At 42.7% G+C, this 13,372-nt stretch overlaps 1 protein-coding gene across 2 annotated transcripts in view; it reads left to right on the top strand.

Moving 5' to 3' along the window:
- TECRL (trans-2,3-enoyl-CoA reductase like) overlaps positions 1 to 13,372 on the top strand; it is an 835,890-nt gene that overhangs the window by 622,584 nt on the left and 199,934 nt on the right. For both annotated transcript variants that reach the window (XM_086963150.1, XM_086963149.1), the window contains 2 exons: positions 689 to 746; positions 9,379 to 9,464. In XM_086963150.1, the coding sequence (XP_086819276.1) occupies positions 689 to 746; positions 9,379 to 9,464 (144 nt within the window). The remainder of the gene's footprint in view (positions 1 to 688; positions 747 to 9,378; positions 9,465 to 13,372) is intronic.

Here is a 13,372-nt window from a genome sequence, read left to right as displayed (position 1 = left end):
GCCCCGCCAGCTGAAGGCGCTTCCGACGGGAAGACGCGTGGGCAGGCCGCGGACCGGAGCAAAGCAGGAGCGGACACCGAGCGCTTGGGGCAGCGCCGTCGCTCCCTCGTCTTCTCCTGCACGCGCAGGACAGGCCGGCCTCGTCGCCAATGTGGTGATGGGGGTCAGGGCCTAATCACTGGAAGGGCAGACAGTAAATGAGGTGACACACACTCTAGTTCTGGGTAGCCGGGAAGACCACGAGCGGTCCTCCCCGGGGTTTATTATACCCTCGGGCGTGCCCGCCCTGAGGGGTGGAGTGAATGCGTGAATGTAGATACATTGTCCAGTAGAGCCCGCCTGGCTCTCTACACCAAAAAACTCCTATGCCTCCTCTGGTAACGTCTCTGCCTCGCCCCCATTTCGTGTTTTTGGTATAGTTGAAATGGGGAGGGTAACTCACCGATAAGTAAAATCCATTCAGGTTTTTGGGGTAGCCACAATGAAGTTTTATGACAGAAGTGTACATGCATCAAGGTAAATGTTTTGTTTTTGGAAACTAAGGTGCATTTTACAATTCCCCGAGGTGGCGATCTTAACCCTAAATACAACTGCATTGTATCCTTTTGAAAATATCTGCATCATTTTATTTTTAAAAAATCCCAAAAAAAATCACAATTTCTCTTAAAAATCGTATGTGTTTTTTCAGGTGTGTGAAGCCGGAAATCATTTCATGAATGTAGCGTTGGTACACCAAAGCGTCCAAGGTATGTGCCCTTTTACTCACTTCTCAAGTCACCCTACTATATGCCAAGACTTCAGTTTCTTGTTTTCTTTATCCACTACTTAGAGAGTCATTTAGGGCAATTAGATAACTGCAAAGCGAGCCGGATAACACGCCGTCATTATTGCTCGGATTTAAATGAATGTGTTGCACAAAGAAGTCATTAATAACAATTTATGATATTTCTGCTTGCAGTACATTCATCTCAATTAGGAGAGAGATGAGTCTGGAGGTTGATTTAAGCATCTTAATTACGTTTAAAATCCAGTTATTGACATTGAACACGCAAATTAATTGCTCTTCCTCGCTCTTCCTTCTGCTTCCACCTCTATCAACCCCTTCATTACCGCCCATCAAAGTGCTGCTTTGCTTGGATGTTGCATATTATGGAGGATATTTGGGTTTTATATGCAGGTTTAAAGGTACAATATGGAAGACATTTGAAACACTGATTGCATTTTTTTTTTTTTAAAAAGACACATTTGAAATAGAATTAGGTCTGGGCTTTTTTCAAGGAAATATGGTTTGAAAGAGACACTTTCAATACTCCTTTTTAAACATAGAGCTATCTGCCTGAGAGAGCGACCACGGCCTTCTGGTTAACTAAGGGGCATATGCACAAGCTCTATTTACAAGGTAGCATCAAGCCTCTTAACATGGCTTAACGCTGCCTTGTAAATAAGGCCCCCTTTCACGCCATGGTTTGTGTGAAGGGGGTGGGCGGTGGATGTTGCGGTGGGTGTTCCATCGAAACACCCATTGTTTTTGACGCTTCCCCTATGTATACGGGTGGCGTACATAGGAGGCAGCGCCGAAATTAAGACCAGGAAAAAACTGGTCTTCAGTTGGTGAAACGAGGAGAAATACATTATTTCTCCTCATTTTTGCTTTCCTTGAGCAGCACAAATGGAAAAAGCAAAATGCCATGGATTGTTTATGTACAGGAAGGTCCCACTTCCTGTACATAAACAATCTTTATGCTATTTTGTGACTTACATGTGTGCTGTATTAAGCAGCAATAAATGAAAGTGACAAAATGGCATTTCAAGATTGTTTATGTGCAGGAAGGGACACATTCCTACACATAAACAATCCCCAGTTGAGACCTGTTCTTACCCTGGTGCAAGGAGGAGAAATGCTTAATTTCTCCTAATTTTTACTGTTTTCATGTGTGCTGCATTGTGCAGCACACATGAAAACAGCAATTATTGTTTATGTACAGTAAGGTTGCCCTTCCTGCACGTAAACAATCATTTAAAAAAATGCTGTTTTAGAACTTCTATGAGTGCTGCATTAAGCAGCACACATAGAAGTTAAAAAACTGCATTTTAGGATTGTTTATGTGCAGGAAAGGGGACCTTCCTGCACATAAACAATCTTCCCCTCAAAGCAGACACCTTGCACTGTGGTGCAAGGGTGGCTGCGTTGGAGCTAGGCTGCTAAGTTTTGAGCCAGTGCAGGGGGAAACGCAGGGCTGCAACATATTCTTGTAAACATGGTGCAGCCCTGAATTTCTGAATTGGCAGGGTGCGGCGTTAAGCCAGGAAGTCTAGCGCCTCCTTCCACCGCTTCCCTTGTAAATATGCCCCTAAGTTTGCAAAATGGCTTGGAATTGGTTGGCGCTATACTGTAGGAATGGCTGCTTCTAGCCGCTGTAGATCGTCTGGTCTTTGCCTGGAATTATGCAGCCACCATGCACCAGCAACAGCTACCAGTGAAATGCAGATGGATGCTACTAAGGGTCTTCGTGCAAGTGGTACTTATTTGTTAAAATAATTGCCAATGCCTGCAGCATTGGAAGCTTTGGAGGGAGGGGAGGTGGGTATGAGTGTCAAATTTAGTGCAAATTCCAGACAGCTCAGAATGGGCCTCCCTCAATCAAATTTCATGAATACATTTCCTCAGACAATATATAGTGGACACCTCAAATCCAACCAGTTGCTGAGTCATAGTCTTACACAAGTCAAAATGACCAGGATCAGTGCTGATTAAGCAGTACAGCAGCACGAGTGCAAATGTTGAGCTCTGCTATGGTGACAGGAGATTATCAGTCCAGTATGTGTGACCAAAGCATATAGATCTGACTAGTCGAATGCATTAACACATACTTTTATTTAGCTGATTTGACTTCTTTAAGCAGCACAATTATTATTTTTACCCCCATGGTGTACTTTTTTTCTGATAGGGTTTAGCTAGTGTCCTAGAGCAGGACTTATCGTTTCCATCCATTATATGGAATAACTTGTCAACAGTAGGTATGATCGTGCGATGTGTGCCAGCACCTTCCTCCCACTACAAATCCCACCATTACTACTTCTCATCTGCATCCAACATATTTCAGTGTAAGCACATGAGTAGGTGGATATTTGATATCACCATCTCATCTGTACATCCCCTGTACGTGATGCAGGATACACCTATAAGTCATGCCACGTGACAACTCTGTGACAACCAAAGTAATTTCAGGAGCATTTGTACAAAAGGAGGTGCATCTGGACAGGGTACGCGATTAAACATGCATTTGGACTGCAGATGTAACCACAGCAACAGTGGTGCCTTAGTACAAGCCAGATACGGCATGACACATTGCGAACTTCATTAGATTGCTCCATGTCATAGCTGTGAGGAAACATGGACCTATGTCTGATAAGGTGGAGCAGGGGAAGATAACACTGACCATCGTGATTTATGAGGAGAGCATGACAGACAATGCCAGAACTTCGGCCAAGCTATCAATGACCAACCTTATTACACGCTGGCCTTCCCTCATCAGTGGTGGTCATGTTGTACGTGGTGAAATAGTTGAGAGCATACATGCGGGTCATTGTCTGGTATGCGCCTGTTGTGCCTGACTTTCTTCGTAGAAAGATGACAGGGCTCCCTCATCATGTGCCTGACAGCAGTGAGTGGAAACAGTGTTTCAGCTTCGTGACCATAATTGTCAAAGACAGCTTTTTGCCCCGTCTCCATGGCACTGATTCAGTGCTTTAATTCCTCTAGCATCTTTGATCTATGGACTGGTGGATTTATAGTATTCTGCTATGGGCCACCAGTCTCTTCTTTGCGAAGGTTTCAGAAATGCATAGGGAATAAACAGCCCAAATTTGTCTCAATGGGGAGAGTCACATGCAAGTGGAGATTCATCTGACAGTTTCAGGAGTTTGCATCCATTTCTGTATCATACAGTTACCTTTCACTCCTTACTTGATTAGACCCATGGGATGTTCTCCTCTAGGACATGGACACAGAGACACAATAGTATAACTACGTCCAGGAATGTTTCCTTGACGTTCTTCAGCCCGTACTTCCTAAGGTAGAATGCCATCATGCTGAGGTTTGCATTATCCATCACAATCATGTCTTGAAATATTTTAGTATCAGCTATTTCCAGCCAGCGTGTGACTGTGCCAATTTGTGGTAGTGATTGGTTGACTAATGAATTGATTGCCAAGATTCATATAGTGCCTACTATCCAAATGGTCTCCTGGTCAAGAATTCCATAAAGTGTCCTGCATATGTTGCTGAGTTGTAGTACAACTTTTCCTACAAACATCACTCATCATGCTTTACATTTTGTAAAACATTGTATGCACATGCCTGGTTGTTCCTGAATGCCTTTGCACTCACCTCCTCCACTGATGACTTTAATTCCTGAGAGATGTTGTATTGGGAGGATCTTCCTCTCCCATGGCTGTAAGTATATTTAGGGTGCAGATTCAAATTCAGGCACTTCGGTCACTCTGTGGTGACATGCAACACAATTGCAAACCCTCCTCGTGAGATAGTCAAATCTCCTTTTTTGACATCTTCTTTCTCACTTGGTTATGCAGATAACACATAGAGGGCCATCGTTATAAAGTTGTTGCATCACTTTTGCACCAGTGTTAAGGGGGTGCAAGCATGATGCATGTACTTACTGTTATTTATCAGGCCACACAAGGCCATCTTGCGTGGCACTGAGTGACTTGATAAGAGTAACTCAAAGCAGTGCAAGCTACAGTCTTGCATTACTCTCCACCAAGGAGGCATTCTGTGGGTTGTGTGCAGGTGTTCCCACACAACACCCATAGATTTTCACGCATACCCAGATTTACCATAAGTGGTTGACCTGGGAATGTGCCAAACCTGCTACAACTCCCCAGATGAGGGGTAACGAGGACGAATATATGTTTATTTATCCTTGTTATTTCCTCTTTCTTTGTGTACTTCGGAGTGCATCACACATAGAAAGATGAAAATACCTCAGGAGCTTGTTTTTGTGCATTTTATATTTCTTTCTTCTAATTTTTTCCTCTTTCTATGTTTTTTATTTATTTTAGTGGTTTTATATAGCGCTGGCCAGAACTGAGGGTATTGGAGCGCTTCACAACACATTTTAGAGCAGAAGACACATATAGCGAGACAAAAATGGGAAAGGTATACGTAAAAGTTCGACGGAATCATTGAGTTTTGCATCCTTGAGGTAGGGAGGTCCTGAGATAGCGTCGATGAGTGCACAATGTCCTGGGTTCAACCTCTTTCCATGGGGAGGGAACGAGGAGGGGGTAGGGGAGTGGGGATGAGGTAGATTGAGGGGGAACATTGTCAAGGGGTTTTAAAGGGCAGTAAGAGGTAGGAATATTGTCAGGTGCCAGCAGACTTCCGGTTTGTGCGTTTGATCTGCGATTTCCGTTTCAGGAAGGCACGGTTGAGGTAGAGGTCTTTTAGGAGAATTTTGAATTTTATAAAGGAAGGGATAGTCCTGATATTGACTGGAATGGGGTTCCAGATTTTGGGTGCGTTTTCACGGAAGGATCGTGCAGCGGATTTTTGTTTGTGTGTTTTCATCTGGATCAGTAGGAGGGTGTCGGAACTCCTGAGGTTTCTTGTCTGGCCAGCTTTTTTGAGTTTGTAGGCCAGGTATTCCGGTTTCCCTGTGTGCAGGGCTTTGTACGTGAGGCAGGCAGTTCTGAAGCTGGCACGCATTTCAACTGGGAGCCATTTTACTTCTCTGAGGGCGGGAGATAAGTGGTCGTATTTCTTAACCCCGGAGACCATTCTGGCAGCTGCATTGAGGGTTGTTTTGAGTGGCGCTAGGTGGGATTGAGCTGTACCGGTGAGGGCTGCGTTCCATTAGTCGAGTTTGGATAGCACTAGTGATTGCATGGTTTGTTTGAGGTCCTTGGGCGGTATGAAGGGCTTAATTTTGTTGAAAAGCTTTAGATTGAGGAAGGCACTCTTTGCGTAGATCTTGATGTGGTCGGTCATGTTCAGTTTTGCATCGAGGGTGATTCCTAGAGATTTTACCGAGTTAGCTAGGGTGAGATTGCTGTTGAGAGCATCGATTGATTTCAGCCATTCAATGATTTGGGGGTTCTCTTCTTTGTTGGAGATAAGGAGGATTCCAGTTTTGTCTTGATTGAGTTTAAGGTGGTTTGTTGCTAGCCACTGTTTGAGTTTCTTTGAGAGTGTTGTTGAGTCTTTGAAAGTCGTTGATGGAGGAGGTTTCCAGGTAGATCTGGGTGTCGTCTGCGTATAGGTGGAAAGGGATGTTGGCTTCTTTGTGGAGGGTGGTGAGAGGTTCCATGTAAATGTTGAGCAATTGAGGGGAGAGCGCCGAGCCTTGGGGGAAACCTCTGTTGCCGGGATGTAGGTCGGGCGTAAGAGTGCCTGCGTGGTTGCTACATAGAACATTGTGTGCCAGGGATAGGAAAAGACAGAAACGCAATGTATTATGTTAAATGCAGCCCATTCCTGCCCATTCCCTATCATGCACTGCAGCATAGAAAGGTGGTTTGCTATACTGCTTCACATAATGGTGAACATGCCCCAAAGTATATCAGTGATCTTTTCTCACAGCTGACTGCCAATCTGTGGTTGTATTTTCATCATTTAGTTAACTAACAGCTAGTTGGAGCGTCACAGTCTTTTGTGCTAGGACTTTAAGATTAGGATCATTGAATGCAAATTTGTGCTGTCTGCTGGCACCCATCAAATACAGACTGTATGGCTTTCAGTAGTGGCTGCTCCCGGGAAGCAGCAGTGGAGCAGGGAGGGAGAAGCAGGGGAGGAAGGTGGATACAAAAAATCCCTTACCTGCCAGCCAGCCGGCTGGCCGACCGCCGCTCTCCTCCGCCCTTTTCTTGGCTTCTTCTCTGAAAACAGGAATCAGGAAGCACCCGGGCTCTCAAGCTCCCAATAGCTAATCCCAACTATTGGTCTGGGCACTGTGGTTCGGCTGTAAGCCAGGGAATGGGAGCCTGGGCATTTTCTCCACACAGGCTGTAATACAGCTTGGATGGAGAACATGAAAAGTGTGCATGAATGTTTGGCTGGCCTAAGCGGGCCGGACAAACATTCATGAGCACTTACATAGTGCCCGTCCCTCCTCCCCCTGATCTGAGAGCAGAGCAGATCCGCCCGGCCCCGCCAAGATGCCGCAGCAGGAACAAATAAAATAATAACGTTGAGTTATCATTTTATCTTTCTTTTTTTTCCTCTGCAAAAAGCAGTGGGATAACACTCCTCCACCCTAGTGAAGGAGCTGCCACAGATGTTTTTTGATAAAGGCACTGTCAGGATAGTTAAGGATGGCACTGAACGCTATCTTAAGGTTTGCGTGCAATGAACAATGCGCAAAATAACTCCCTTCTTGTCTGCGGCTCATGTTGATTTTCTAGTCAAGTGCTGGCACTGCAGACCTGGTGTTTCTGTTTTTCTGGGTCACTTAGGCTCCTCCACAAGTGTTTGGCCTGCTGTTGGACTCCTTTCTTATACAACATGCCATTTTCAGTGTCTTTTGTGCATGCACCATAGCAGATAGGATAATGGTCATATTTGTTAGAAATTTCATTAAGTGGTAAGTTCACCACATCACTTTTATTACATTCAGTATTTATCATGCATGTGCTAAATACCAATTCTGCGGGTTGTTGAACAATTTCATTATAATGCTACTTTCTCACAGTTTATATGCAGTCGAACTTTATGCTAAGGAACAAACTACGGCTGCAGAGCTAGGCGTAATAGATTGGTTCTTCAGGTATTATTACATTTCTTATATAGCGGCAGAATCGACCCCCGAAGGGGTATCTCCGCGCTTGCCTTGGGAACTCGTCCTGTTTTTTCCCTGTGAGATAGCCCCTACAGGGCATCCCGAAGGTGAAAGCCAGGCATCCCGCGGCGGGGGGGCCGTTGTGGAGATTAAGCAAGCTTAATGCCCAGAGTTGCAGAGTGTGAACCCATGATTAGGTCAGGCACCGAAGCGAGAATTATCGAGTCCGTGGACATTTGAGCTCAACACCCTGCCGCGTCGGGAATCGAACCCTGGTCCCGGGTCTGACCTCTGCTTCAGGGTCTGCCTGCTCTAACCAGTGAGCTACACTTCTCAGGTATAGTGTTTGACCCGCAAGGTGTAGCCATAAAGTTACGTAAGGGCAATTTTCAGTAGTTTTACCACTTTTGGAGAATGTCTGCCTGCAGGTTGGTCTTTTCTATGCCCATATGCTCCCAGTACGCTACAAGATTGGCCAGACTGGAGGTTGCAGTGGGCTCGATTCACAGAACCAACTTAAGACAAAATCCTAATCTTACTAACATTTTCGTTTTCACAGAAGGCCCTTACTCATTTTGGTATTCACAGAAGACACTCATTTCGGCATTTAGGAGTCCTAAAGTTGGGACTCCTATCTTCTGTGAATACCGAAATGAGTAAGTGCCTTCTGTGAATACCAAAATGGTAGTAAGTTTAGGATTTTGTCTTAAGTTGGTTCTGTGAATCGGCCCCTTTGATAATATAACATCCTGCCACCAAGGTTTCAACAACAGGGGATCACATTAGTTCAACGTTGCACTAAGGGGGGATGGGTGTATAATAATGCAGCCCTTGTGATCAGCGATTTAGCCTCAAGAACAATGCAGGGTCTGCAACAAATTCTCATGTCTCCAACATAAAGGAGAGCCACTGGAATTATGCCATTCTGCAGTGTTTTTTGCATAATTATGGATGAATCACTTTTGCCACATTCTCTGCTGCACAATCTACAGCTTTTAAGAACAAAAAAATTGTTTTTATTTCAAGCAGATTAAAAGTTACTAAAAATATAACAAAGTATGGGAGGCCAATCACAACTTTTCGCCATTCACATTTCAGTCACTTATTGCTGTATTTGGATGTTAAACTAGAACTAAAAAGATGTACATTTTGCCCTGACAGTGTGAACGTGCACACATTGCAAAATAGTGAATACTACTATCACAATATGTGCTGCATTATGCCACACAATTTACCTTTGCTCTCCGTATAATTTAGTGAACCCTGCTATATACTTTGGTCCTCCCCTGCCACATAATTCCAGTGGTCCTGCCTACAAGTAACACGATAGTCTTGTTTAAAAATGTTTAAAAATTGAGTGCTGAATGATGGACTTTTCGTTTTGCAAACAGGTCACACTGGGAAATAATTCTGGAATTAAACTTAAGAATGTAGTGGTTTATTATGTAGAGGCAGCCCATCATGTTATACTAGCACTCTAGATCAACTGGGATAAGCAATAACAGTAAACAATATAATGCCTACATCTGCTGTGTATTCTGGTATATTGACATGTAACTTCATTGTTCGTTTCATTCTATAGGAAGCAGGGTCTGTTTTCCAAGTCCTACCTACAATCCTTTCACGTGGTTATCTTTGTTTGTTACCTGCCCCAACTACACATATGAGGTAACTAATCCATTATTTGAACCTGTAATAATTATATGTTAAACGTTTCACATTAATGAAATGTGGATTGAGGTGGTTTATACCTAATTGTGACAGAGTACTATACTTCATCGGGGAAGGCTTAATGTAGGAGGTGCACGACTAGACGCAGTCACAGCAATAGTGTCCTCCTTTCCCTCAGATATCATCAAGATCTTGACCACAAGAAGGACATACTACCAAAATTGCTGTGCATATAATAAAAAGCACTATTCTAAACTGGTAAGCATCAAGAATTTACCATAATAGCCCTCCTTTCTCATTATCCAAAGTAAGGTAATACCTTAAAGATAGCTCTAATACATCACTTTTTATAGTCCCTAGGAAATTACTGGCCTGAAGAGTTCCTCCCATTTCACGTACGGTCGAAACGTCCTCGACAACATCCGAGGATAGTCCAATAAAGAAAGCACCAGAAAACAGTCTGGTCGATCTTGTGTGGATTAAAAAATACAATACTAAGACATCTTTGTGCATACCAATAACCCTTTCCCTATTTTTAATCACTGCAATGTCACGAACAAAATTTTGTGTTTGGTTATAGGCATTTCTCTTGGTGTTCATATATCACTTTTTTTCCCCAAAATCCCTCAATGAATATATTATGTTATACATTTGAAATTTGTACCTAAAATGAAATACGTGTTACATCAAAAATATTAATTAAGGAATAAATACATTACTCATTTCAGCTGTTTTGAGTATGATGTAACATAACCAGTGAGCTACTTTATTTAAAAACAAGTGTGTTGTTGTGGCAGACAAATCCTGCCATATTGTTATCTTAAAATCATGAAAAAGCACATCAAACTACTGGCTTTAGAAAAGAAAATAACTGAAATATGTAGATGCTCTTTCCCCTTCTGAAGCACCTCTCTTCAGCTCCCTTTTGTAAGTCTTTTTGTCGAGATTTGTGTCTCCCACATCGCTCCTCTTCTTCCTCAATATCACTTAGAAGCTTTTTTGTGCTTTGATACGAGGGTATCCTGACCGTAGTAATTTTTTTATAAACTCACTTTTTCCTTGTTTATATAGCGAGTACACACACTTGGGTGACTACATCCTTCCAGGTCTTTATGTACAAGGTTTTCAGTCCTGTACGTTTGTGTGACAGTCTAATACATTCTGGTTGTTGTAGTCTTGATATAACCAATGATTTGAATGAGTAATGTTCAGGACTGGAGACAATGGGGCAGATTTACAAGAAAGTGACTCAGTGCATTCCGCAAGCCATTTGGCTGCGCCACACTGAATTACTTCCAGAGCACAGGAATGCAACATATTTACAATGATATGTCATATTCCTGTGCTCTTCCCTGCGCTGGCACACAAACAGCTGCCATGCACCAGCACAGGCACCCTTGACAAATGGTAGAAGGATGCCTGCATCATGAGAAGATTGTTTTCGTGCAGGAATGGGCACCTTCCTGCACAAAAACAATCACTACAGGCATTTTCCTCTTTGACTGTGTGCTGTAGAATGCAGCACGCATTGTAAGAGGAAAAAACGAGGAGAAATGAAAAAATGTCTCCTCGTTGCGCCTCTTTACGCATTCTCTTGGGAGGAGTAGCATTCACACGCATTTCCAGATTTACGATCCCTCACAAATCTAGAAATGTTTCTGGTTCCATGGGTGTTGCGTGGGAGCACCCACAGTAACACCCATGGACATCCCTTTCACGCAAAGTGTAACATGTAAAGGGGCTATATTTGCAAGGACAGGAAAAGCCACGCAGGGTGGCTTTTCCTGTCCTCGTAAATATGGAGCTGGAAAATACGCCACCAGTACGTCACAAAAAGTGACATACTGGTGGTGCAGAGAGATTTTAAATCTGTCCCAATGTATTTAATGACCTGGAGGGAGATGGTTACCCACCTGCCCGAGTTATGGAGGATACAAGAAGGCCTCCACTTGGTGAGTGTCCCTTTCTGCTGGATGGTTCCCCGAAAAGACTCACTATGCAGTTACCCATTGCTCAGACTATCCTACAATTCAGTTAAACTGATCATAAAATGAAGGTGGGCCTTAGTCAATGTCTGTAGTTTTGCTTATTTATGTTAAAAGCCAGTTCCATTGACAACCCTCCTAGCCACGAGTAACTCCTACTTTGTGACGCTTTCACAATTGTTTGCTCTGCCTGGAAATTCAGACGGAAATAGAAAATAAATGGACAATTTCCTGCATGGCATCTGCAGGACATTTAAAAAAAATCTAAATTCTCTGGAGAACAAATGATCTATGCTTCCTGCATGAAATAGTATATATGTCACAGATTGGTCTCTTTCTACCAATGACTCAATTTGCATTTCTGTTTTCTCAATATACCATGAGGAACAATTTAGTAATTTTAAAAAACATTCTGGGATGGAGACGGAAGAGGCTATTCACAAGAGAGAAGTATCCTATCCACTATTCAAGGCAAGATAATTCTTTGACAGTAAGGTCCAGGTTTACTAATATTTTGCAATGAGTTTGCATCACAAAAGTGACGTGGGGGGGGGATTTACTTTCCCCCTCAAACCGTGATTCACATTGGAAAGTTGCCTCAAGTTGCATTACTTTGTGTCAACGGGGTATAACAGGGATGGTTCATGGACATGCCAATTAAACCACCCATGGATTTTGACAAAAATCCTCGTCTACTAGCAATGGCAGGCAAGAGCCAGCACGTTTTCTCTTTTTTGTTCTCATTAGACAGTTATCTCTGGGAGTTACACACAATCACACCAGAGATAAAAATAGACGAGCTGTTAAAACTATCCAGAACTATCCGTAACAATTTTTTTATTGGATGTCTTTATAGAATTAATATCAAAGGTAGATGACATAAATGGGATACCAATTACCCTATCATCGTATACTACTGTCTAACATTTTCTGCCGATTTAAAAATGTCAGCGATCTTCGTCAGGATGTGGAGTCTTTAGTTCTAAATTGCAGTATCTTATCACTAAAGGCTATTCTTTCCTATGTGGTATAAACAGTGACCTATTTGCGTCAGATGTCATTTACAACCCTACGTGTGAAAAACACGTTTTCTCACAGGGTGCTCTGGAGATCATTTCTCAGTAAAGAAAACAAACAGATAAGAAAACATAAAATGAACAAATAAAAATAATGTTTTACACATTGCCTCTAATTTAAGCGTGTCTGCTTTTGTGGCAAACTTCCAAGGGGCTAAGTAAAGGGTAATTTAGTGACTTTTTTGGTTCAGGCTGACAAGGCCTGTGGTTGTTACCTGAGTGGTGCCTCCACCCCTCTCAACTAATATCACAATTTCTTACAAATGTTGTAAAATGTTCCCTCTAATATGTGTGTGCTCTGGGCCACAATGTCACAGACAATGACAGGTATCCTTCCAGCACTGTCACTGTATCAGCTGTTTATCTTGAAATAGGAGACGCCACCTCCAATCCAACTACAGGACTTTTATTTTGAACTGCGTCCACTTCTTGAGGGTTACCACTATCCTTGGAGTGCATAAATATGCTTTATCAAATCACTTGGGTGATTGCTCTCACATGTGTCTCCCCACTTTCCGTCCAATATTAACCCTTTCATCTAGCCAATATGTCCATCATCCTCCTTGTCCTGATAAGACCCCCATTATCACATTGAGAGTCAAAATGCTGTTGACATACATAACAAAGAAACTACATTGTGACATTGTCCTATCACTTGACTCTATTTTTCTTGTTGTTGTAAACAAAGAGTTTTTTCACATCACAGTCACTTTTCCTGTGGTATTTTCGGTTGTGATTTTTTGTGCTTACTGGGACATACAGCACTGATGTCATTACTTCAATGCTACCTCAGTGTTGAATGTTTATTACAATTCAATTATGTATTAAGATTTGGAACTCATAT

The sequence above is a fragment of the Lissotriton vulgaris genome, chromosome 3_1 (assembly GCF_964263255.1).
Source record: "Lissotriton vulgaris chromosome 3_1, aLisVul1.2, whole genome shotgun sequence".
In the NCBI taxonomy this organism is placed as follows: Eukaryota; Metazoa; Chordata; class Amphibia; order Caudata; family Salamandridae; genus Lissotriton; species Lissotriton vulgaris.
This window is presented reverse-complemented; position numbering and strand designations above follow the sequence as displayed.